Source organism: Melospiza georgiana, chromosome 9 (assembly GCF_028018845.1).
Source record: "Melospiza georgiana isolate bMelGeo1 chromosome 9, bMelGeo1.pri, whole genome shotgun sequence".
Taxonomy (NCBI): domain Eukaryota; kingdom Metazoa; phylum Chordata; class Aves; order Passeriformes; family Passerellidae; genus Melospiza; species Melospiza georgiana.
Genome location: NC_080438.1, coordinates 1,860,490 through 1,887,045, shown reverse-complemented (window position 1 = coordinate 1,887,045; position 26,556 = coordinate 1,860,490). Strand labels below are relative to the sequence as shown.

At 45.2% G+C, this 26,556-nt stretch overlaps 1 protein-coding gene across 1 annotated transcript in view; it reads right to left on the bottom strand.

Moving 5' to 3' along the window:
* NOTCH2 (notch receptor 2) overlaps nucleotides 1-26,556 on the bottom strand; it is a 94,566-nt gene that overhangs the window by 13,229 nt on the left and 54,781 nt on the right. The window contains exons 12-25 of the mRNA XM_058029807.1: nucleotides 26,351-26,461; nucleotides 24,559-24,751; nucleotides 22,375-22,520; nucleotides 21,746-21,865; nucleotides 21,497-21,649; nucleotides 17,863-18,091; nucleotides 14,315-14,516; nucleotides 11,019-11,172; nucleotides 9,275-9,459; nucleotides 8,392-8,524; nucleotides 5,326-5,571; nucleotides 2,594-2,706; nucleotides 1,536-2,065; nucleotides 473-820 (exon numbers count right to left, since the gene is read on the bottom strand). Coding sequence (XP_057885790.1) covers nucleotides 473-820; nucleotides 1,536-2,065; nucleotides 2,594-2,706; nucleotides 5,326-5,571; nucleotides 8,392-8,524; nucleotides 9,275-9,459; nucleotides 11,019-11,172; nucleotides 14,315-14,516; nucleotides 17,863-18,091; nucleotides 21,497-21,649; nucleotides 21,746-21,865; nucleotides 22,375-22,520; nucleotides 24,559-24,751; nucleotides 26,351-26,461 — 2,863 coding nt within the window. The remainder of the gene's footprint in view (nucleotides 1-472; nucleotides 821-1,535; nucleotides 2,066-2,593; nucleotides 2,707-5,325; nucleotides 5,572-8,391; nucleotides 8,525-9,274; nucleotides 9,460-11,018; nucleotides 11,173-14,314; nucleotides 14,517-17,862; nucleotides 18,092-21,496; nucleotides 21,650-21,745; nucleotides 21,866-22,374; nucleotides 22,521-24,558; nucleotides 24,752-26,350; nucleotides 26,462-26,556) is intronic.

The window sequence follows — 26,556 nt, the reverse complement described above, 5'->3', positions numbered from 1 at the left end:
TGAGCCACAAGCCTTTGTTATCATTCTTTCTTTTTCTATTCTTAGCTCGCCTTCTGATGAAATCCTTTCTTCTACCCTTTTAGTATAGTTATAATATATTATATATATATATATATATATAGTTTTAATATAATATATTATATATATATAATATAAAATAATAAATCAAGCCTTCTGAAACATGGAGTCAGATTTTAATATAATGTATTTTATATATATATATAGTTTTAATATTATATATATAGTTTTAATATTATATATATATATATATATATATACACACATATAACATAAAATAATAAATCAAGCCTTCTGAAACATGGAGTCAGATCCTCGTGTCTTCCCTCATCCTCGCACCCCTGTGAACATGGTCACAATAAGACAGCCTACAGCCCTAGAAAATCTAGAAACACTACAACCAAGAGTTACCAGCACAACCAGGGGCCAGAGGGAGACAGAGGCACCCACTCACCCAATGACCTCTTGCTCCAGCTCCCTGTGCTTGCGAACCACCACGAGCGACCGGCGGCTCCGCGCTGCCGATTTCTCCCCGTAGTAGGGGAACACCATGGGGTTCCCCTTGGAGTCCAGCTTGATCCTCAGGTTGGTGTGCAGCAGCGTGCCCAGGGTGCGCAGGAAGCTGCGCACGTCCTCCAGCAGCTCGTCGGGGGGCATCAGGACCACGATGATGAGGGTGCCCTCCGCCAGCTTCTCGGCCTTGTCGCCGGCACAGTCCAGCCCGTCCCAGCCGCACTCCTCGCTGTTGCAGCCCTGGTCGCAGCGCCCGTCCGCGTAGTGATCCGCGCAGTACTTGTCATACCTGCAGCAGGGACAGCATATCTGTGCTCTGCACAGCACAGCTGCACGCTGGGGGACAGCATTTCACACTCTGCAGCATCGTTTGAGGTAAAGCAATGCTCCTAATCAGGGTGGCAGGAGAGGAGATACAAGCCCAGGATAAGCTTGCAGCCTGAGAGGGTGGAAATAGGAAGCACGGCACACCCCAAGAAGCCATTATTTCATTCATTTCATTCTGGTAACAGTGTAAGAGAGCTGCTTTTTCTGTTTACTGAGATACTAACATCTCCTGCTTCACTTTCCTGTGAATCATCACTGCAAAGCTGTAGCATGTGTCAAAAATAACTGAAGAAATGTAGCTACAAACAAGCTAGAAAACATGTTCAGAAGCAGCAAGCTCAGCTGGGATTAAACTACAGGTATTGCTGGCATGGAAAAAAATTCAGGATAGCAGGCAGCACACTTAAAATCTAGTACAAGGCAAAATGCCTCCTATTAACATTTCCAGGGAAAGCAGGGCACATCCATCAAGCAGGTTAACACACTACCATTGTTCAGGTTATCGACTTAGAGCACAGCACACAGACTCCAAAAATGGAGAAGTACACAAAGCAGCAGAAACTGCTGGATGCCAAGCTTTCAGCAAGGACAGCCAGAGAAACAATGGGAGAGAAGGGAGCCACAGGCAGGAGCTATGTTAGTCACACAGAGAAAATGTTCTCAGCATCGAGCCTTACTTGCACGTCCTGCTATTTTGCTGACACTCAAAGTTGTCAAACAGGCACTCGGGCGTGTTGCAGAACTCGTCACACTGTCCATTGAAAAGCATCCAGCAGGGCAGGGAGGAGGAGCAGTTGGCCCAAGGATCCTCCACAGTCAGGGAGCAGTCGCCTCCATCCCACTGGCAGGCGTGGGTGTTGCAGTCCTCATCACAATAGCCATCCCTGGCCTTCTCTGCACACTGGGAATCCAGGCACCTTCGGGGCTCCGGGCTCAACGTCACGGGCTGCTCACAGTGGCTGCCCTGCGTGTGAGCAGGGCACTGGCAGTAATAGTAGGGAGGCTGAGAATGAGGGTGGCAGCTGCCCCCGTTCTGGCAGGGGGCACTGGCACAGCCTGGGTGTGTCTGGCATTCTTCTCCCACAGACAGCTTGGGGCAATAGCACCGAGGACCAGAAGATGTTTGGATGCACTGCTCCCCCTTCTTGCATTTCACTTGTCCACAGGTACTGTGGCTGTTGAACTCACATTTTGCTCCAGAATAACCCTGCAGGGTGGGGAAAAAAAGGCAAAACAATCAGTGCCACAAACCTATTCTTCAGCACTCTGAGGGCTGGAGGCAAGGTGTCGTGCAAATCCTTTCTCCCCTGTAACTCCTCTAGCCTCACTGCAGCAGCCATGACTTTCTGGACCTAACCTCATGGATAAAGAAGGAAATCACAAGGCTCGGTTACATTTTGAAAACAGTCTAGAAGAGCCACAAACAAGGGGAAGCTTGCAGCAAGCACAGAAAACAAAAGACTGCAAAAAAAAAAAAAGCTAATTTAATTAAGCTAATATAATTTAATGGTAGATTTAAGACAAAAAAGCCAGCTGTGATACTTGAACACCATACACGTCTGGGGTAGCAACAGCCAGCATCACTCTCCTGGGGCAGTTGGAAGCCCTGTGTTTCCCTGCTGAGCAGATAAGTGAAGGGATGTGGGTAGATCACCTGCAGTAAGCAGTGAGAGCCCAGGCAGAGGGCTCTGGGGCTGGGGCAGGCAGGGCAGGGCGAGCAGGGGTGGGTGCTTACCGGGGGGCACTGGCAGATGAAGCCCTCGGGCATGTTGCTGGCCACCGCGCAGGTGCCGCCGTTCTGGCACGGCTTCCGCGGGCACACGTCGATGACACTCTCACAGTGACGGCCTGGACAGGGCACACAGAGAGAGAGAGAGAGCAGAGAAGCGTGTGTGAGACCACCCCAAACCATCACCACACAACACACACTGTCAATAACCAGTGAGCTGAGCGCTCCTTCAGGAGGGAGCGCCCCTTTGGATGAGGGGTGGTCTCCACGTGGCTGCCTAAGCAGTACAGAGGGAGGCACAGCCCCAGATCCACAAGGTCCATTTGGAGACAGCTGGCAGTGCCTGCCTCCTCAAGAACACACAGAACACAGCACAGAGACAGAGGGTGCTGCTGTCATCCCCAAGTCAGCCAGGCACAGAGGCTGGAAGTGATGTACCACACCAGTGTGGGGGTTCCTAAGACCTCCTTACTATTTGGGAGATGCTCAATGAGTTCAACGCCAGCTCACACTGTAACCCTCAGAACCAGATGTACCCTAACTGAACAGGAGAATCAAGCAGAGTCTCCTCAGACTGACCAGCCAGACAGAGATCTTACTGCACTGATACACTGACCAGCTTTGCAGCAGCTCCCAGAGTCAGGCCGACAGCAAACTTCTAAAAGTTGGGGATGATCTCAGCATGACTTAGACCCCCTAGGAAAACATTAATAGAAGTCTCCAGACATGTGCAGCCAGGACTCTGCAGACAGGAGCAGACAGGGCAGGATGGCCCACAGAGTTCTGGCATGCCACCAGTCACAGACCACAGCAAAGCCACCCCGTCCCCTCCCAGGCACAGGGGTCAGTGGGGAATGTGCAGAACACAGACAGCTAGAGGAGGAAACATGTTTCCCCTTTGTGCCTAACATTTCCAGACAGACTTCATGTCTGAGACACAGCAGCTCTCCCTGCTTCTCCTGGGGTGCAGCAGGCCTGCACTCCCCACAGCACAGGATCCAGCAACCCTTCCATGAGGGTCAGAAGCCACATGAGACATAATTCATAAAAGCAGCCTTGACAGACAGGCTTAAAATAAACCCATCTGGTGGCCTGCACCAGTGTCCCACCAGCTCCACTTCCCTCATACATCACTCTTTCAGGAACTTCTGCTGGCAGGATAAGTAATGCATTCAAAAGCTACTACATGAATTCTTCAAACATATATCTTTGTGATTTCTTTGCAGCTGAAACTCACAAATTCAGTGGAAAATCACAGCATCTTTAAGAAAAAATAAGAGTAAAAACTGCTGGTAAAGCATGCAGGAAAGGTGACTGGTAAGCAGGGAAAGTGAAAGGTTTTAATGGAGGAAAACTGAATGCATAAGAAGTTAAACTGACAAGGAAAATGGAAAGCTGAAAGTTAAGACACATCTGGAGACTATTAGACCAAACTTAAGCCCAGTGGGAGGCAGAAAGCAGAATAGCAGCAATACTAACAAAGAGGAGGTCTAGAGAGAGTGAGACATAAGTCTGCACAGTGGGAAATTCTTGCAAAGTTGTGATTCAAAGTTGGATTGTGGAAGGCTCACCAAGCTAGGAATGTAAAGCCTGTCTGTGCACAGAATACTCCATCCTGACCACATCACCAATGCAAGGAGGAAAGGCAGCTAAGAGAAGAAAAGGGGGCCAAAAGCTCATTATGACAACATGATTTATAGAGAAAATGCACATGGCTGCTTTGCAAAAGGAGAAGTCACAGCTAAGCTGACACATGAACTGTTACACTTTCAGTATTAGAAATGTGAAATTATGAAGGCAAGAAAAGTACCACAAGGAAAGAGAAGTCCTAGAAGCCAAGTGTCTCCGGAGATTCCTTCATCTGAGACTGCTCTGGAAGCCAAATTTCTTAGAAGTTTTAAAAGAAAGAAAGGTTTAAAAACTGAAACATGCTGTAGGGAAACAATCAGACACTGTGAAGAGAAGTGGGCAGATAACAGCACTGCCAGGAAGGGACAGAACCACCATTTCTCAAGATCCTGCCATGAAATGGAATGCATGTTGATGACTACTTGTTGGGGAAGAGGAAACAGGAAAGCCTTATAAATATGATTGTCTGGCACAAGATTTTGAGAATATAGAAACTATAAGTGAGATTGAAATGAAAGTAAGCCTTGAGATACCTCAGTTAGTGGACAACTGGAAAACCATGGTGTGGCCAGCTGAAGGTAAGCCCCTTTTGATGGAACAACACCCTCTGCTTGCAGACAGCTCCAAGGGTCAGAGCAGACCCTGCCAGCTTGGCAGAAAGGGCCCAAAGAGGAGTTTTTAGGGTTTAAAATGTAACACAGCGTGGTAATGTAATGATTCTTACAGGCTGTGTGTAAATGCTACAGGATATTGTACTAAATTGGTTAGTAAGAATTCGAATATTCAACGCAGAAGAAGATTTATGGTACTGTAACAGGAACTTGGCTCTCTTACCCTCTCATTCTCTCTCCCCCTCTCTTCTCTGGGGCCTGCTCCGAGCTGCGGCTGGCAGCTCCCAGCGGGGCCCTGCACCCAGGCCCTTTGCAATAAACCCCAAATCCCAGCAGGGCCCTGCACCCAGGCCCTTTGCAATAAACCCCAAATCCCAGCAGGGCCCTGCACCCAGGCCCTTTGCAATAAACCACAACTTCCACGCCCTGGCTGCAGAGATCTCTCACCTCCATGCACCCTGACCGTCCTGCCCATCCCGTTGCTCGTGCGCTACTCACCGGTGAAGGCGCTCCTGCAGATGCACCTGTAGTCGTTGGTGAGCTGCACGCAGTCCAGGCTCCCGCGCGGGTTGCAGGGGTTGGAGAGGCACTCGTTGATGTCGCCCTCGCAGCGCTCCCCCGCGAAGCCCTGGGGGCACAGGCAGCTGAAGCCCCCGATCTGGTCGATGCACTGCCCCCCGTTGAAGCAGCGCGGAGCCCCCGAGTCTGAGATGCAGTCATCCACGTTCTCCTCACACAGCCGGCCTGCCGGGACAGAGGGACAGCTTGGGGACACAGTGACACGGCTGCCTTCCCTGGGATGCCTTAAGTTTGCCTTAAAGATTCTGTACTGCGTTAGTTTATAACTCTGAACTTCTTAAAAACTGTCAGCAGCTCTCCTCACAGCTCGGTGACACAGAACAATCCTTTTCCAGCCCCACGACCAAGGGCACCACTGCAGCTTCAGGCCTAACAAGTGCAAACAACAAAAAGGTCCAAAAGGCCCAAAAAATGCAAACAACAGGGAATTGAGGAGAGCAAACCGGGAGGATGGGACTGCATCACCTGGAGCTGGAATTGGACAATTAACCCCAAGACGGAAATGGACCAGAACTTATAAAATTGTGAAAACTTGTGACCCAGGGTCCATCTTGAGTGTAGCCCTGGCCAGGCTTTTCCCTATGATGCTTTCAGTTTGAGCCTTCATATTTTCCAGATTCTGTGCTGCATTAGTTTATAGCTCTGAACTCCACAGAAAGTGCTGGCAGGTTCTCCTCACAGTTCAGTCACACAGAACAATCCTTTTCCAGCCCCACAACCAAGGGCACCACTGCAGCTTCAGGCCCTAAAAGTGCAAACAACAGGGAATGGAGGAGAGCAAACTGGGAGGATAGGACTGCATCACCTGGAGCTGGAATTGAACAATTAACCCCAAGATGGAAATGGACCAAAACTTATAAAAATGTGAAAATGTGTAAACCACTGTCCATCCTGGGTGTAGTCATGGCTGGGTTCTTGTACTGCCAAAGGTGTATCCCTGTCAAGGCCTCTAATAAATCCCATCTTTATTCCTTTAACTCTGCCCAGCCTCTGTTCCAGTAGGCATCACCTACACTGCTCATCAAGTTTTAAGGCCATGTCACACACAGTCCCTGAAATCAGCAGGTAAAGATCCCAGTTTAATACACACCATTTAATTCCACACCCTCTGCAGACAGCCAGCTTCAGAGCAGGCTTAGGGCACATGTGTTTTACATCCAGGCTGTCCTCAGTGCTAAGCTGTCCTGGTATTTGGCAGCTTTCATACTTGACTTAATTTAAGGGCATAATTAAAAACACAAAACCAAAGCAAGCCCAAAAAAGATGCACTTGATTTAGCCCTGAGACTGAGCAGAGCCTGGGAGCCCCGTGCTGGCCTTGACAGCCACAAGCTGCCACCAGGCTGCCCTGGACCTGGGCAAAGAGCATTTAAACAAGCATTAAAACAAGCCACAGCACACCAACAAAAAAAAAAAAAAGCAGCTGTGAGCCAGGGAGAGCAATTTCTTCTCCTCCCTGTGGGATTTCCTCTCAAGGGACAAGGTCTGGTGCTGGTTCTGCTTTCACTGCACAAGGGCAGAGAGGGGAAGCTGAGCAAGTTTATTGCTGTTGTTCCACCCAGAGCAAGTAAAATCCTTCCCCTAAACATGGGGGATGCTTATACTGGCATCAGTAAAGTACTAATTACAAACTGGGCCAGGGACAAAAGCTAAGCTTTACTATCCTAAATAATGGTATCAAGTCTCCTCCAATTCCTTTCATTTACAAAAAAAACCCCAACAAAACTGCCACATCCAGAAAGTAATTAATCTCAACAAAGAAAGACTGAAGGTTTAAAAGCAGTACACTCAGAACCTCTCAAAGGATGGTGGGGGATTTAGTGGAACACAGAAATTCTGGCCATGCAGGTACTGGTACCTAAATACACTCTTGGATGTAGAGACCCTAAAAAGCAGGTTTGTTTCTGCTTTTGTTTTATTGTACTTTTTTTGCCCCCTTTTTTTTTTAATTGAAGAATAATATTAAGAACAATACATGAATAATTGGTAGTACAATGATTTACAGTGAAATAAACACTTATCCAGAGTGGGAAGAGCCACACTAAAGTGAACGAACTGGTGATATGAGTGGGCAAGAGGCAAATATATTCTTTTATAATTGTACTTAAATTTACTTTATGAAACAAGAAATTAGTTCCATCTGACATCTGAAGATTTTGCTAACATTGAGATGACACATTTCAGAAAGAAAAAGTTTAGTTAAAATTTTTACATTGCTCTGACTTGAGAAATAAGCTTTAAAAAGAACATACAGTGAGAAAGCATTTACTGATTGGTTAAAATGTTAAATTTTGAGTATTTTCAAAGGTAGAAGCCAGGTTCATAGGTAAGATATAAAAGGGAAGACTAGGTTTTAAGAATCCTGACAATAAATAGCCTGTGGAATCATGCTTACTGAAAACTACTGATATAAACTGTGGACTACTTTTATTTTCTTTTCTTTTTCAACTTTTTTCCCCCAAATGGAACTTTTAATAAAGGAGCTCATATATGCTGAAATAGTTTAGGGTAGCCTAGAGTAGTCACTCAGCTTCTTTTCCACAAGACTCTAGGACAGAGGACAATGAAGCGCAAAAATTCAAGCAAGTATAGGATATTGGAAGTTATACAAAAACTAAGAAAGTTTCCTACTTATTTCATAGCACCTTAGCCAAAAAGAAATCTTGGATTTACTGTATCAAAACAGATAGGGTTTGGGAGAGAGCTTAACAGCAATCTCCTGCATCCACATTGCCAAAGATGGCTCTACATTCCCAAAGGACACTGCCACGACCTATTCCTTTAAAAGAAAAAAAAAATTAAAAGGGAGGGAAAAAAAGCAGCATTTATTTTTAAAGAGAAAATATGCATCCCAAGGGATGCAGTGTACTTTGGGAACATTCTTCAAAGAGCAGAATGCACTCCCTTTAAACTGTGTCTGGTGAAACCAGCAGCCAGAGAGGAAAATTCCCCTTTGCAACATTCACTTAATTGCTGAGCTGCCTACCCCGGGTTCCTGGCGGGCAGGAGCACTTGAAGTGGTTGACCAGGTCGATGCAGGTCCCTCCGTTCTGGCAGGGCTGGAACTGGCACTCATCCACCTCGTACTCGCAGTTGACCCCCTGGTATCCGGGCACACACTGTGGGCACAGAAAAAAGCGTCAATGGTTTCTTAGCAGATAGCTCAGAAAGCCCAACAGTGACACAGGAGCCCTCAGTGGGGCACATCAGGCCCGCCTTTGCAGCTGGACAAGCAGCTTAAACACACAACTCGACCATGTGACACCTAACAGGGCACTGCAAATTGGAATTCAAGTGATTAGATTGCTGCAAAACACAGCAGATCAAATCCCGATGCCCTCCAGCACCAAAGCTGGCTTAGTAGTTTTGGATTAAGGTTTACATAAAAGTCATCCTTTCCCTCTGGACATGGGCTTCCAAGGTGTTCTACCATTCCCAAAAGCTTAGGGAGGTTGATACACAGCAATCTCATGGTCTACACTACTCTCTGCATCAGTGTCAATAAACAGAAAGCAGTGGAAAACATTTTCCACCATGGGAGGCAAGGGATACTTTGCCCACCCAACAGGGAAAATACAATATTCCTTTAATACATTTTACAAATACTTTAATATAAACCACACCTCAGGCAAAAAGATTACAGCACCCTCTCCGATGTCACAAAGAGTTCAAAAGCTCATCAACCACAGCTCCTTCCAACCACACCTCTTAACTCACTCTTAAAAACCTCTCAGGAGCGCTGCTTTTGCTACATCCACATTAAAAACTCCTTCCAGGTGCTTTTATCACCTAATTGAAGGCACTCCCCACCGGTTCCAGGTGTTTGTGATTGCTGCAGGTGCCTTTGCTGCCCATTAGCCCCCCGGTACCTGGCAGTGGTATCCGCCCAGGTGGTCCCTGCAGGTGGCTCCGTTCTGGCAGGGGCTGGACTCGCACTCGTCCAGCTGCACCTCGCAGTAGCTGCCCGTGTAGCCCACCTGGCACTGGCAGTGGTGGCTGCTCCCCACGTTGAGGCAGTGCCCAGAGTGCTGGCACAGCTGGTCCACGGGGACTCCTGGAGCGGGGTTGAAACGAGCGAGCAGACACGCGTGAAAAATGCAGGCGTTTCGTGATTTTTAATATTTTCACAAATACTAAAATGAATATTATTTGTGTTGTGTTAGAAAGCAGCGCTGTGTTAATTCTCTTAAGTACTGTGTTAAATATAGTTTTAAGTTATAAAAATTGTTAAAATATAAACGATGCTATGTAGGATATGTTTTTTAAAAGAAAGGACTTGCAGTGAGATAGCAGCCACAGGACACCTGAATCTTTCAGAGAAAGAGAATTTATTTGCTCCATTATCAGGAGAAATTAACTTCTTCCCACCTCAAATGCGCTGTCAGGATTCAGAGGAAGAAGCTGACACTGCCCAGACAGAATCCTGTGTTTGAATGGAATTTGTGCATCATGGATGAGGTGTATGAATATGCAACAGGCTGTTGCTTTTAAGGGTTAATCCTCTGTTAATGTGGGTCCTTTTTCGGGCTTGTGCTGCCCAGAAAAAGCTACCCAGACTGTCTGTAACTCTTTCCTTCTATTGTCTCATATTGTCCTAATTCAAATTGTCCAAATTATTGTTACTGTAATTGTATTACTATTTTTATAACCATTTTATTACTATTAAACTTTTAAAATTTTAAAAACAATGATTGGCGTTTTTCACACACATAAAACACGATTGCTGCCAGTGCTGGTGGCTCAGACAGGAATGGATATGGGTAGGCCCAACAAATTGAAGAGTTGCAACTTTTAAATTGAAGAGTTACTCCTTAAATTACAGTGGATCAGAACCAAAACTGGCTTACAAATGAAGTCAGGCTCTGTTCTCTCTGGATTGCTGGATTCAATACTGGCATGAAGTATTTGTACTGCTGTGTTACTTTAGCACTGCCTGGTGAGTACATATCTGAAATACTATTGCTGCTCTACAAAGGTTCAGTGTTTGTACCTAGAATGTCCCCAGAAAGGTGTCAAGCTCCCATACTTTCTCCTTTGACACTTAATCTGCTTGTCTGGATTTCCTGCACAAAAGTGGCCTGACAGTGTCCATCTGCCTGGGCTACAGGCCATGTTGCCAGACAAAGTTCACTTAAAAACCAAATCTTTTACATATACATCATCTGAAGTAGAAAATTACTACTTTGAGGGGCCATAGTATAACCTATAAGGCTAAAAAATGCACTCAGTAATCAGTATTCTCTGCAAAAATACTTATCATGAGTTCCAAGATGCCTTTCTTGTAGAAGGGGACAGCCTTCACCCCTGGGGTTTAGCCTGCCTGGGGTTTAGCCTGCCTGGGGTTTAGCATGAAGAAATGATGCATTTTCCAAAAAGACAGTCCATGTAAAACAGCACTACTGAAACTCAGGCCCCATGAAGTATTTAATTCTTCCTTTCTGACATTTTTGTGATGGGGAGCACCAAGGAAGCCTTGACTCCCAAGCACACCAGAGCTGCAGAGAGCATCTTTACTCGAGAAGTGACCAGCTGGAGGAAAAGCTCTCTGGGAGCAGGGGGCAAGGAGGTGCCTGGGCCCAGAGCTGCTGAAGGCCAGAGGATATGCTGGTTTACCTCTCTGTGAAGCTGCCACCTGGCACGAGACGCTGGGCACATCGCAGTAGGCGCCGGTCCAGCTGGGCGGGCACAGGCAGCGCGTCTGCGCCAGGGTCTGCACACACGTGCCCTTGTTCTTGCAGGGAGACTTGCTGCACAGGTCCACCAGGGTCTGCAGGGCAAGCAAGCCACGTGAAACACGGCACGGGCACTCAGAGAAACAGCACTCAAGAGAACAAGCCAAGGTGCAAGGAAAGGGAGCTCTGCAATATGGGATCCCCCGTGTGTCGCAGGCATCTTTTATGAAAAATCTTTTCCTTGGGATTTTTTCCTCCTGAGAAGCTGTGAGGCCTCAGGGACAAAATGTAAATAATGGTTATCTGCTGCTGTGGAATGCAACAGGTGCATCTGTGATTGGTCTCATGTGGATGTTTGTAATTAATGGCCAATCATGGCACAGGTAGCTCTCTCTCTGTCCGAGCCACAAACCTTCGTTACTCATTCTTTTCTTAGCTTAGCCAGCCTTCTGAGAAACTTTTTCTTCTATTCTTTTAGTATAGTTTTAATGTAATATATATCATAAAGTAATAAATCAAGCCTTCTGAAACATGGAGTCAGATCCTCATCTGTTCCCTCATCCCAAGACCCCTGTGAACACCATCACACCTGTGGCACTGGAAAGGGCAGGACAGTCCTTCCCAAGCTAAGCCAGATACTCTGCTGACAGTCTCACATGCCTGGCAAAGTGCAAGTGAACAGAGGAACAAACCCCAGGTGGCAGCATTATTTCACCATCCTCACACCTCACCATGAAGTTGGATCTTTGACTGGCTCAGTTTGAGAAAACTGGGTTTTATCTCAGACTGGCTTTCTAGCTCCATGGTAGCAGGAGGCTTCCAGCTATTCTCCCAAACTCCCCCCCATCTTCACTGCTTTCTGAGGATGACAGATGTGTTCCACATTCTGATCCATACTTTTCCTTTCTATCATTAGCTCACCATACCTCCTTTTGGCCTACTTGCTGCACTGTGGTCTCTCTGACTTTTTGTGTCTTCCAAGATTCAACTGAAACCCCACAAAAGTTTTATGAACTGAAGATGGGCCAAAGTATATTGCTTTTCTTGATTTCTCATACAGAAACAAAGAGTCTAAAACTCAGCAAATCATCATATGAAAGTGAAGACCCAAAATAACTGTCTGACGTAATATAAGCCAGCCACTAACCATAATTTCATTTTTAAGCATGTCATCTTGAAATTAATACAGCTATTTGATTGATTTCAAGCTGACTTGAGGAAGGGTGAGGTTTTTAAAGTGAGTAGCATGGAATTTTGGCTGTAAAATGCAATTTCAATTGCAGAAAGTTCTGCTTTTCAGATGCAAACTGTCTCCTCACAAAGATTAAAGTAAAAAAAAAAAGATCTGTGCTTTCACAGGCAACCAAAAGGAAACTTGGAATTAAGTTTTATCACATGTAGTTGAGCGTGAAGAAGAAAAAACACCGAGCCTCTTGCTTCTGCATTTGTAATGAGTAGCTGACTGTTTTACATGCAAATTCTAAAACTTATGAATCATTGTCTGATTTTGTCCTGCTTATTTAGCTTTGCTAATTAGGTCAAGCCAGTTTACCACTAAGACAAGAACTACAGTGTAGCTGTAATCTATAAATCTCCTCAATACCGCTTTGAGGAGTACTTATCTAAATTCAGAAAGTTCTGGTTCCTTGCATAAAATGGGTAATACATTACAATCAGGCTTCTCTGAACATAAAGCAGACCTTCTGAGAATCCACAGCATTTTTAACTTGGGGAAAGGAACATTAATCCTTTTCTCCAGCAAAAAACAAAGCAAACATAACACAAGAGGAACTGCTGAACTCCACAGCACTTCAGGATCCCTCTCAATGCTAATTCTCCCAATGAGGCTGGAGTGGTGTGCCCAGAATGCATAATGAGGGCAGCAGAGGGGCTGCTTTTCTCTATCACTTCATTACTTTGCATTCACTTCCTCCATCAGCAATACCTAGAAGCAGGCCTGACAATTTAATGTCTAGCAACATACTTCTGAAAAAGCACCTCCCCCACTGCCACTAAAATGCTTCTTTCCAACACTCCCTGCTTTACAAAGACGTGCTGGCACCCAAGGGAGTTGCAAAATTCTTACAAAATTGTAGTGTTTTCCAGCAATTTAAGAAATTCTTTTTTTTTTTTTTTTTTTTTTTTTTAATGGCAGCACTCAAGACTGCTGGTAAAGGAGGCCAATACAGAGTTTACCATTCCAAAAGCAAAAATAGTCTCAAGTCATTCTTGCTGTTTTGATAAGAACAGAATCAAAAAGAATTCAGATTTGAAAAACATCACTCTGTTTCCACTGTGCCATGCCAAGTTAGAGTTTTTAATAGGCACTAGTCAGTCATTTACAGCATACAGGGTTTGCAGCTCCTGTGGAAAACTGGAAACTGCCTGAACCTAAATGTGCAAGCAAGGCTGGAGATTTTACTGAGGTTGTGAATAGGACAGGCACGTCATTTACTGCCCCAAAACATTTTCTGGCTTTTCATGAAAAAAAATTTACAATCAACCCTGAATAAAATTTACCTCCCTGTAAAAAAAAGCACCACTAAATCTAAACCCTGCTAATCAGACTGATATTCTGTTTTAGTTTGGTGCTTGTTTGCTGGTTTGTTTAGTTGTTTTTTTTTTTTAATACAGGACTCTGTCTTCAATCAGGACAATTTAAACCATTAAATCTAAACCCTGCTAATAAGACTGATATTCTGTTTTAGTTTGGTGCTTGTTTGCTGGTTTGTTTAGTTGCTTGTGTTTTTTTTTTTTAATACAGGACTCTTTCTTCAATCAGGACAATTTAAACCATTAAATCTAAATCCTGCTAATCAGACTGATATTCTGTTTTAGTTTGGTGCCTGTTTGCTGGTTTGTTTAGTTGTTTTTTTTTTTAAATACAGGACTCTGTCTTCAATCAGGACAATTTTATGCTTTGAATGAAATGGAGCCATTTTCCAGGGTGACAGCTGGTTTTCACTGAAGAAAACTAATCTAGAAAGTTCCAGTGACACCTGTTCTCAATAAATAACCACTCTTCTCCTCCTCGCACATAGACAGGGGGTGGAACCAGATGATCTTTAAGGCTTCTTGCAGCCCACTCTACGATTTCCAGTTTTGAACGGGGGCACCTAATGTGCCAAGCAGCACTGAAGGAGGAACAGCTCAGCCACATTTGGCACCCCACACCTGTCCCTCGCCACCTCTGCTGCTGGGCAGCTCAAAGAACAACGCCACCCAGAAGTCACCCACCTTGCAGTTCTTGCCAGTGTAGCCCAGGGGACAGATGCACCTGTATGTGCCCAGGCTGTCCACGCAGGTGCCCCTGTTGAGGCAGGGGTGGGAGTCACACTCGTTGATTTCCGTCAGGCAGAAGGGGCCCGTGAAGCCCAGGGGGCACTGGCAGGTGAAGGAATTGATCCCATCCACACAAGTGCCTCCGTTGAAACAGGAGCTGCAAGGGAGGAGCAGCAAAGGTAAGCTGAGACAAAGCGCAATTAGGGAACATAAACACTGTTGCCCTGGTTTTTTAAGATTTTCCAAGCCTTCTGATGCTGATGTTCTTATAATGAACTTTTTCTCACATGCTTTCCGTAAATAACTCATTGTTTTGCATTTCTTTATGCAGGAGGAGAAATTTGATGGACTGTTGGTTTGTCCAGTGTCATTGGAGGGGTGGCACTGTCACCCTCCAATCCTCTGTCACTCTAAGAAAACTATAAATGTTGGAGTCAGAAAATAAACTTCCTTTTTTTCTTCACCTCGAGAACAGCACTGTGTGCTTGTGTTCTTTCGTGTCCTATAGCAACAAAACATGACTGAAATAAAGGAGAAAAGCAGATAACAGGATCTTTTGATCACTGCTAACTTCTGGCTGAAGAAGCATCAAGCAGAAAACAGCAATCGTAGGGAATTCCAGCTCACTTCTACCTCAGCAGACCAAGAAAGTAAAGCAGGGTTTTAATGAGTCATTAGTGATGGAGGCAACTAATTTAATGTGATCTTCCCAGCTTCAATGTGACCACAAACACCACCTCATGTGGCTTGCTCAAACTGATACATTTTATTACAAATTGCAATTGTATTACAAATTATGAGAAACAAAACAATTTGCCTTTTTAAAAAAAAAAAAAAATCTTCAAAGGAATCAGGAGTATGGTTTCTCAAGGAAAAAGTTCATACAACATGCAAAACACAAGCATGTTCTTCACTGAAATTATGTGAAAGTATTGGTATTGCTAAATCCCTTCCCTCTCTTCTCATGAGAATCTTAAGTCCTGATTTGTAAAACTGCTCATACATGCCCTGGCAGAATTCAGATCAAAGGAATTACCCCCTCCCCCCCAATCTTCTGATCATATGAAATTCTGCCAGAGTAGGTGTCCTAAGGAGAAGGGACTGGGAAAGTTTGGGGAATTGACTCATGCAAAATTGACTCAGTTTTCCTTGTAAAGGAACTCCTGCCCCTCTGAGAATAATGCTAGATCAGACTTGAGATAATCAGTTTGATAAAGCACACAACCCAAATTCATGCCTGCTACCTGCTTTGTGCCCTCAAAGGGTATTTCCACCAGAGGAGCCCCTGACTCAGCTCCCTGAACCCCCAGTGCAGGGGAAGCAAGTTTTAAATGTCAAAATTCCAACTGTGATGCCAGCATTGCCCTACTCATCAAACACTAAACTGCTCATCGGAGAACTCCTCTGTCTTGGGGGCTGAATTCTCTTTTAGAGGGAGAGCAAAGTGCCTTTTCCACTCCTGGCAAAGCAGGGGAGACAGAGGAGCTGCCAATCCCCTGGTGTGTTTCACTGAAACCAGGCACCCAAAGGAGAGGGCACTCTCTCACAGGCAGCTTCTCACACAACACCAGGAAGAATCACTTGACCCAAATTCAAATCAGCCAACCACCGCAGCTCAGTAATTTTGGTTGGGAAGGTGTGACTGGTTCAGCTTGGCAGGGCGTTGGAAATTGCTACATCCTTAATTCATACCTGCAAGACTGGTTCCTGCCCTGGCTGATAACAACAACAAAAACAGGATGAGCCTCAAGGAAGAGCCAGGAGCTCTGCTGCAACACCCAGCATACTCCACTTGATTCAGCAACTGTTGTGCAAATTAAACACACCCTCAACAGTGACACAATCCTGCTCTTAAGAAAAAGATATTAAAATACCTCCTCCTCCTCAAATGCAATTTTATGAAAGATAGGAAAGATCTTTTTCTATTTGTGCAGAAAATACTTGAGAAAACCTAGAGTTTTGCATACTTTGTCTCTGGTAGCTAGACTAGAACAGAGTACTTCTAATTAGTTTTTTAACCACTGCAAGTTTTAAAGAAATTGTTAGAATTTTTTCCCATTTGAGAACCTGAACTTACTTACATCAATCCTAACAAAGCTTAAAATAAATATGCAGGCAGATGATGGAATCACATGTTTAACTCTCAAAGATCTCTTAACATTTATATGAGGACCAGCTGTTGAGCATTTTAACTCAGTTCCACACCTCCCCCTTTAGAATGACCTCAGGTTTTATCTTGATACTGCTAAAGCACATCCCTTTTTTTTTTTTTTTGCAAGCATTAAAAGATCTCCGATGATTAAATCTTTCCAACACAGAATTTAGTGGATTTAGTGTTTCTCTTGGTTTCTTCTTCATATTATTTTTTGTCAACAACTCAGGGCTAATTTATTTTTGCTGCTTTTCTAATTTGGCCATTGCTTCCATTTTTGCAGCTTTTGTATTTCTCAACAGAGCAACCATTCATGACCAATTATTTCCCCTCCCCTATGTGATACTGGTCTTGCAAAAATATGAATTATCTATATTTCAATAAGTTAGCATCCCTAACTTATTTCAACTTCTGTTAAACACTGTCACATTTATGCTGTAATGGAGCTGTTGGAAGAATGTTAGAAGAAACTGAGGACCAGACAACTGTGTTTCAGCTAAGCCAGCTTTCCTTGCAAGAATCACAAGTATGCTGTGACAAATGGCAGAAAGGAGAATTGCCCTGGTTAGAAGCTGCTCCTGAGCAGGACTGGTGTCAGAACCCAGGACATCCCTCTGGCTGCCCTGGAGGGCTCAAGACCCTGGCAAGGGGCTCAGAGACCTTGGCACGGAGTCACAAACACCTGTGCCTTTGTTTTTAGCCCATGGAAACAATTAACAACTTTGTGTGAGGATTTACAAGCCATGAGAGTTTGAGTAGAATGATAGTGAATTTGTCACAGGGCGAAAAAGTAGAATTTTGGGGTTTTTAGAATGGGGGTTCAGCAGCCATGATGGAGGGAATTGGGTGTGCCTTGTCCTTCCTCTTTCTTCTTCTTGGCCTCCATCTTCTGCTGTGATGGTGGCACTTTTGGATTGGTTTAGAGTAGAAACACTCTGTCTAACACAGGTGATAGGTACTGGAAAATTATTGTAAATAATGTACAGATAGTTTTTAGTACAGAAAGATAATACTGCCTCAGGCGTGGTCAGTGTGCCACAGACTGACCTGCTGCACAGACCTCAGCAGGTCAGGAAAAGAATGTAATGCATAACAGAGAATAAACAACCTTGAAAACCGCAGCTGAGGAATCCTGAGTTCCTCTTCAACCTCAGGGCTGGGAAAAAGAGACTCTCTAACACCACAGGGTCATCGTGACCACAGAGAGCCCGAGAGACTGGCTGGGGGCAGGAGCAGCAGGATGGGGGCAGGAGCAGCGGGATGGGGGCAGGAGCAGCAGGATGGGGGCAGGAGCAGGAGCAGGCAGGGAGCAGGCTGGGGGCAGGAGCAGCAGGATGGAGCAGTGCCTCACCTGTCGGTGCACTCGTCAATGTTGCTCTCGCAGTTGGTGCCCTCGAAGCCCGGCGGGCACCTGCAGGTGTAGCTGTTGACGTAGTGGGTGCAGGTGCCCCCGTTCCTGCAGGGCTCACTCAGACACTCGTTGGTGTCTGTCTGACACTTGTCCCCGTGAAATCCAGGCAGGCAGATGCACGAGAAGGAGTTGATCCCATCCACGCACGAGGCTCCGTTCTGGCAGGGGTCTGGGACAGAAGCACCACAGCAGTGTTAAAATGGGTGACAGTGTCAGGACCCAGGACATTGCTCTGGCTGCCCTGGGTGATTCCAGACCCTGGCAGGGGGCTCAGAGACCTTGGCACAGAGTCACAAACACCTGTGCCTTTGATTTTAACTCATGGAAACAATTACCAACTTTGTGTGAGGAGTTACAAGGCACAAGAGTTTGAGTAGAATGATAGTGAATTTGTCACAGGGTGAAAAAGCAGAATTTTGGGGATTTAGAATGGGGGTTCAAGAGGCAAGATGGAGGAATCTGGGCATGTCCTGTCCTTGTTCTTCTTGTCCTCCATCTTCTGCTGTGATAGTGACACTTCTGGATTGGTTTAGAGTAGAGACAGACTGTCTAACATAGGTGATAGGTATTGGAAAATTATTGTAAATAAAGTACACATAGTTCTTAGTATAAAAAGCCAACACCACCCCAAGGGCAGGGACTGTGCCACAACCCAACCTGCTGGACAGAGAAAGAATGGAACAGATAAGAGAAAATAATCAACCCTGAAAACCAGAGCTGAGGAACCTCAACTTCTTCTTTGGTCGCAGGGCTGGGAAAAAAAGACTTTAATACCTCGGGGGCCATTTCAGCAACACCAAGCCCGAGAAAAGCAAAGAGCCAGGCCTAGAGCAGCTGTTTGTATGGAAAAAAGGGGCCACACAGCCCAGAGTGGGACAGAGGACTGACAGGTTTTTCTCAGCCACGTTATGGAACAGGTAACTGCAAAGCATTATCAATCAGAAATTCACAAGGAGCTGTGGATCAAGGCCAGCCTTCAGGGCTTAAAGGTTTCTCTGCTGGAATTTGTTCAACCAAAACCCAAAGCCTCTTGGTTAAAAATTCAAATGCTGCTTTTGCGACAGATGCCTACTGATACAATAAAAACAGAGCAGCAACTGTTTCTTCTTCCTCACCAAGTTTTATTCATCAGAGACCTCAGCACATTCTCTCCCAACACAAGAGAGAACTTGTGTGCCTAATTTTCAGCGCGAAAGCAGTGCAGTCAAATCAAACCTGTATGTGTATATGAGCACACACATGAGCTCTTATGCACTACTGAGCACTTGACATTTTTCCCAGCATCACAGACTGGCTGGGGAAAGGCTGCCAGAAAAGCTCACTAACTCCTGCACCACCAAGGATTCTCCTCAATCACTGCATTTATTGATGTTTTCCTTATCTCTGCCATGCTCTTGCTACTTGCATGCCACTGTTTTTTGGTCTGAGCCACCTCCTACTACTGTATTCCTTCTGCTTCCACAAGCACTAATCTGCCTGAAGGGCTTCTGCCTTTCAGTAATTTCTTCCTGCTTTTCTCCTTCCACTTTTGGATTTAAGACCCACATTCCTGAAGCCAGATTCCTTTTCTACTCTGCATTCCACAGAGCAAAAGCCTAATATATGGAGGCAGAGAGGGAAACTGGGAGGGGGGAGGAAGAAGGGAGAAAGCAAGGGCGTTGAAAAATAGGTTACAGAGCCTTATTTTGGATTTAGGACTACCTTTAAGTACTACTAAAACATGAACTGGAAAATGCAAATAGAATCCACCAAAAATTTGCAGTTTGTCACAAGTATCATAAGCTAATTCTGTTGATGTTTGAAAAGTGCTTTATCAAACCTTTTTCATTTCATTACTGGGAAGTGAAGAAAAGAAATGTGAAAGGTAATTAAAGCTCATTTATTGATTGAGAAACATGCTCACATGTTAAGAATTTGTATTATGAGACACACCTGCATCCATTTAAAGGTCATTTGACTACTGCAGAGAAAAAGCACATTCAAAGCAAGACCCCTGGCAGCTATAAAATGTTGTGTCTGTGGCAGTGAGCCATGTATGAGTGAAGCCAAAAGCTGTGCATTAATTCTCCGTGCCACACATTCACTGACACAAGAAGGAGACTCGGGTATCAACTTTTCAATAAGTTCCTGTTGTTGGAGGGTTTGTTTGCTTCATAGATTAAAGACATTTGGCTCAAGGCGTGGAAGGTTTCTGTTATGCTAAATGAAATCAGCTGTGGCAGCCATGTGAAATGCCTCTTCAGCCTCACGGGTGTGCTGCCTAAGACAACACTGGGGTGAATCCCACAGCTCCCAGAACGCTCAGGAGGAGGGACAGAGATGTCCCAGCTGTTCCAGAGGGAAAGATGAACACCTGGAGAACGTTTTTATCTTCAGGCACCCGCACAAAAACTAACAGGGCAGGCAATGATTTTGTTGGCTTCAGCGAGCAAAGCCCCGGGTCACTGCGCCGTGACACTTTCTGTACTGTACCTGTCTGCTCAGAATGAAGGAATTAAAAGCTCAGCCTGAGCCAGACACCTCAGAAGTTCTCTGAGTGCTGCTCTGGGGGCTCCCACAGTAACTTTTGCTAATAGACTTGTTTGGATCCTTCTCTACAGCAGTCATGCATTTACTGGTTTTTTTTCCCAATGCAAAACACAATTTGCTGAGTTCACGCATTAAATCTTCAAAACTCCATTTTGGTTTTAAGCTGATAGTAAAAACCAGGGAATTAGGTTTTTGGGGGTTCTTTTGTTTTGTTTTGGGGTGGTTGTTTTGGGTTTTTCTGTTCATTTGGTTGGGTTTTTTTAAAGACCTGGCCAATCTAAGAATGACAGCATTGTGAACTCCTCCAAGGTTTGATAAAGCACTTTTCAAATAGTAACAGATGAACTTTTAAACACGTGACATTTCTCAGGAGACTCTGATTTTATCTGATGATGACATAAAATACGCCCAGTAAGAAAAAGAAGCTGCTATGTATTTGGTTTCCCTTATAAACAGCAGTGTCAAGGACATGAAATTAATACTCGTTTTCTTGCAATCTGAGCCATTCCGGTACTCATCAGTGTATGGCCTCCCCTCCTGCAACTGATACCTATTCCACAGCAGAGGGCCTTCCTGCTGCCTAATTTGCTTTTAGATATGGATTAACTGGAACTGCAACAGGACCCACTCTTCCCAGAATATTAATGCCAGACAGACATTTCAGGAAGGACTGCTGTAGCCCAGATTCCCACCACACCTCCATCAAACTGAACGCTGAAATACAGGTAAGCCCTGCAGTGGCACTTTAACTTGATGGATTAAAATTTCAGGCAAATACCATTTTGCATTTAACAGTGCTTCTTATTAAGGCATGTAAACTTTTCAAGTTGAGGACCTGGGAACAACAGCTGCCATCAGTTAGGACACCGTGGCCCACTCTAGCAGGCGAACACGATGGATTTTGACTTCCTCAAACATTACAACGCTGAAGTTTGGGGGTTTTTTTGGGCAAGAGATCATAAAAGACCCTTCTGAATCAACCAGTCAGCAGCAAACTGATTTTTGGGGAAGGCTGGGAAACACAGAGCAAGGCGCTGGTACGCACTGGCCAGGCAGTCGTCGATGTTGGTGTCGCAGTCGCCGCCGGTGAAGCCGGGCCGGCACTCGCACAGGTAACTGCCCTGGATGTTGTGGCACAGGGCGTGGTTCTTGCAGGGCTTGGAGAGGCACTCATCGATGTCCACCGTGCATCTTTCCCCTGCAAGGTGCAGAGTGAGAGGGTGAGACCCGTCCCGGGCAAAGCAGGAGGCTCAGAGCCAGCACCGACAGCACACCTCCCTCCGCGCCCAGTTACCTTCCCAGCCAGGGGCACACTGGCAGGCGTAGCCTTCAGAGTCAGGAGATTCTTGGCAGATGCCCGAGTTCTCACAAGGATTAGGGGAACAAGGAGAAACCACCACCTGGCAGTTCACACCTGGAGAGGAGAATGGGGAAAAGCTGAAGAATGTGCTGCTGAGAGCTCGGTGCCTCTTGGAAAGAATGAACAAAGAGGTTGTAGCTCACACTGTGTGATTATCCCACACTGCAGTGGACAGCACTGCCACATGTTGGAAAATCCCAGCAGAAGGAAAAGGAGAGCAGAGCACTCCTCATGGGCTCAGTGTAGAAGCAGCCATGGCCATTTTGAGTTTAATGCCCCTCCAATTTCCAGGGCATTTATGTAAATTTCATAATTTACAAAGAAAATCAAGCTAAGCTTCCAACAGGTCATTTTTTAATGATTCCAAGCAAGGCTTCGACAAGCTTTTGCCAAGTATTCTATTACTGTATCATGTCTACAGGAACTGACTAATTTAACTTCATGGAGCCATGGCCTTTCCCATCTTGATTATTTTTTCCACAAAGTTTAACAAAAAGAAATTACCCTAAAGATGCAATGAAGTAAAAAGGGAAAAGACAACAAATTTTTTTCTGAATTTTCACCTTTGAATCCCTTCCTACAGGTACATCTGTATGCATTCAGCAGATCCTCACAGGTTCCTCCATTCTGGCACGGGTTTGATTTACATTCATTCCCTTCTGTTGAACAGTAATCTCCTATCCAGCCTGGGTCACAGACACACTTGTACCTTGAAAGGCAAAACAGCATTAATTCAGGACATTTTGAACTAACTCCTCTACAAGCTTCTCCTGCAGAATAGTTTTGGAGAGAAAACCAGAGGAACCCTCTTGAGAAGAGCCCTAAGTTATTTTAGATGGCTTCCCCCAGCTGTACAGTTTTGAAAATCCTGAAAATAAACCCTCCCTTACAACCACACTTCCCTCATTACAGTTCTCACAAAGTGTTCAGTCAACCAGCAACATGTTTCTGCTTTGATAAGACCATCTCAACACATTCAAAGACAGAAACACAAAAAAATTAGAAAAAAAGGAGTGGAGGAGAACAATAGGCTCCAAAGATAACTAGACTGATTTAATACCAAATAGTGGTTTCAAATGAAAACAGCTGGCTGGGAGCAGGAGCAATCTTCTCCATCAGGTTTCAAAATCTGCAGTAGATGATGTAGAAGCAAGGATTTGGTGAATCAGCCTGGACTCAGGGCACACAGCACACACTGGCCTCTGTCCCTGCCCTTCCACTGGCACAGCGTGAGGTGCACGAATGCAAGGTGACACATGACAAACCAGGTAAGCAAAAATCTGTTTTCCAAGCTTTCAAGGAGGCTGAATTGGCAATAAAAGCAGCTCCAGGGAATGTGCTGTATCCTGCCCTACAGAGCTACCTGCAGCACCAAATCACTTCCCTGCCCAAATGCTGACAACACTTCCCAGGATACAGCACATTTTTGGGAGGCTATTCCACGTATAGTTGAGAACTTTCACAAACAAAACCACCCCAGAATTACCATTACCAAAAAGAAATCTGATTGAGGGCTCCCAAAATCAGCATTTAGTCTTCCTGCATTGGAAGATTCAGAAGCAACTACTGCCATCAAAAGACCCAGACAGAATTTTCCTTTCTTTTCTCAGACATGCAACAATATGAGCAAAGCTGACAAAATCTCAGCAGTGGACAAAGTGTCCTGGGTGAAATATCCATCCCTAGAGGAAAAGCTGTCAGCCTGTTCCTTGATACAGTGTGTGGGTAGGAAGAACAGCACTAGCCAATAAAGACAGTCCCCACGCTCAGGGCTTTAGGTTTTGATGGAACATGTTGCTGCTGCTCCCCAAAGATTTAATTTGGAACAATATCTTTATTTTAAATGCATTCACTCGGCTCACTAGTGTCACTGTGACATTTTCTGAAAAATCCCTTTGCCAGGATTTTTCTCCTGAAAAGCCTCAGAAAAGAAATGTAAACAATAATTATTTGGTTGCTTGGAATGTTCTCTGGAGGTTGCTGACCAACAGGTGCATCTTTGATTGGTTCCATGTGAATTGTTTTTAATTAATGACCAATCCCAGTCCAGCTGTGTCAGACTCTCTTGTCAGTCACAAGTTTTTATTATCATTTTTGTCTGGCCTTCTGATGTCTCCTTTCTCTTTCTTTGGTATAGTTTTAGTGTATAATTTCTTTTAATATAATATAATAAAATAATAAGTCAGCCTTCTGAGAACTTGGAGTCAAATTCTCATCTCTCACCTCATCCACAGCTCCACAGCACACTTGAATCACCAAACCCTCCCTCTAGATGGTGGCAGTACACCCTGCACCACTTATGCTGAAACACCAGCTGGTGAATGAAGGTCTACACCCTATTATGGCTGTTTGTTTGCCGTGGTAGATTTGTGGGAAAGGCAGCTGCAATCCAAAGGATTTGGAGGGAGTGTAGCAGAAGATAGAGAACCCAGACTGAGTAGACACGAGGAGCTGTGTTGAAACTTGGCAGCCTGGCTCTGCTCTGGAGGCAGGAGCTGCGCTTGCTCCAACACAAGCAGGGCTCTGGATGCAGATGGTGCATAAATAACCCACTGCTGTTGCTGACCCATGGATTCAGCTGTGGGAAGGGCCCCTGGAAGCCACTGCAGTGCGGGTGAGACAGGTGAGATTCTCGACTGTGATTGTGCCACAGGCATCAGATAAACTGGGATCCTACTCTGAGAAATAAGGGAGCTGGAGGTCTGGAGAGCAAGGGAACAAGGCGGCAGGCAGGTCTGGGCGCTCACCCCGTGGCGGTGTGCGTGCAGTTGCCGTGCACGCAGGGGCTGCTGAGGCAGCCGTCGGCCTGGGGCTGGCAGTGCGGGTGGTGGAAGCCCTCGGGGCACACGCAGCGGAACCCGTTCACCTCGTTGACGCACGTGCCCCCGTTGTGGCACGGGCTGGACGTGCACTCGTCGATGTCCACGTTGCACCGGGGCCCTGCGGGTTTGGAAAACAACGCTTGCTGAGCCGCGCTCCTCCGAGCGCCGCTCGCTTTGCACCTCTGCAAGAGGCACACGGCTCGGGGAAGCCAAGGCAGCAGCACGGGGCTCACGTGCCTCCGTGCTTTCGCTCAAGCCAAGAGAACAAGAGAAGCTTTTCTGAGAGATGCGGCGCTTACACTCAGCAAGCATTTACAAACCATTCCAGAATCTCCACTAAAATCACCAGTTAATATGGATTAGGAAAGCAAAAACCACTCGGCTGTACCATGCTTGCAACAAACCTCTTGAGCTGCGCTTGTCGTAGCCCCGCTGCTCTGCTTTGAAGTACCTACCCTTTGAACAACCAATAGTGCCCAAATGTCTGCAGTAAATACAGTTCTTGTGGTTTATTGCGCAAAAGGGGCTCTAAAAACACCGTTTCCTGTTTTGCCTGCCTCTGATTACGACTGCAAGATCCTTGAAGCAGTGACCAAAAGGACTTGTGAGGCTGGAAAGCTAAACAGAGTGAATGATGCAGTAAGCTGAAAGCATTTTTAACAGAAGGAAATGACAAAGTACCAAGACCCCATGCAAGCCAGCTCCTTAAAGACTGGAATATGCCAATTCATCACATTACTGAATTATTTTAACAGTGTAACAGTAAGAGATCCAGCAGGATAACAAATATGGAATGCCAGCAACCTAGGAGAGCGGTAGGCACGAGTGATCAGCATCATCCCCCATCTTATTCTGGGAACTAGAGAGTTCCATCATGCCAGAGCCATAGGAGGGAAGGAAGGAGCATCAGGAATTTAGAAAGACCCCAAGAGAAAAGTACAAGATACATGAAACATTTTAGCGCTCTAATGCATTTCAGATCTATTCTGACTAGAATCATTCAGTAATAAACAGTAACAAACATGATGAGAAAGCTGTAATAAAATGCCTCACAATGATTATTTTGTATTACCCTACACAGCTCAAAACACGAATGCCCTTACAGACAGTGGTGAGATGTGCTTTAGTCATCAGAAACAGTCCTGATGTTGACTCAGAGCTCTAAACATGGATCCAGAGGTGTCTAACCACTTCTTTTTTCAGCCCCACTTTGACTGTACCAGAGAAATTTTGTAGTATAAAAAGAAAACAGAACAGACCATGCTATGACAGAGAAGTACTGAAACACTTCAGAGTGGGAAGCAACTCATGAGAACATCAAGTTAATCCTCTGATTTCACAGAAATAGAATTACTGTTCATGGTCAAAGCTCTAGGCAGAGTCTAATCAAACACCTCTCCATATTGGCCACAATCTCTCTGTCCCTGGAAAGAGGCTGTAAATAATAAACCAAAGTCACATGGGTTTATTTGTTATAAACCCAAGAACCATGAATTGGACTTAATTACCTAACAAGAATGGCATTTCACAGCACAGATTAGGCCATTCTTCTGTTTGGTAGAACTGGCTGTAATGTAAGATGCTGAGATCCAAAGATTAGAGGGATTTACTGAGACACCAACTGAATCCCTTGCAGTGAGTGTGCAAAGAGCACTTCCCTGGCTATTTGGATAACCATCTTCCAAACAACTGAGAGCCCCTGGGTAGCTGACTTTACCTGTAAATCCAGGCTCACAGGCACAGTTGTAGCGATTGATGCCATCGATGCAGGTGCCATGAATGCACGGGTTACTGGCACAGTCGTCAAAGTTATTCTCACAGTTTATTCCTGGATTTAAAAAGATAGAGAAGAATAAGGAGGGCAAATCTTACAAAGAAGGCAACAAAACTGTTTTCCCAAAATAGCCTAATTAAGAATCCCAC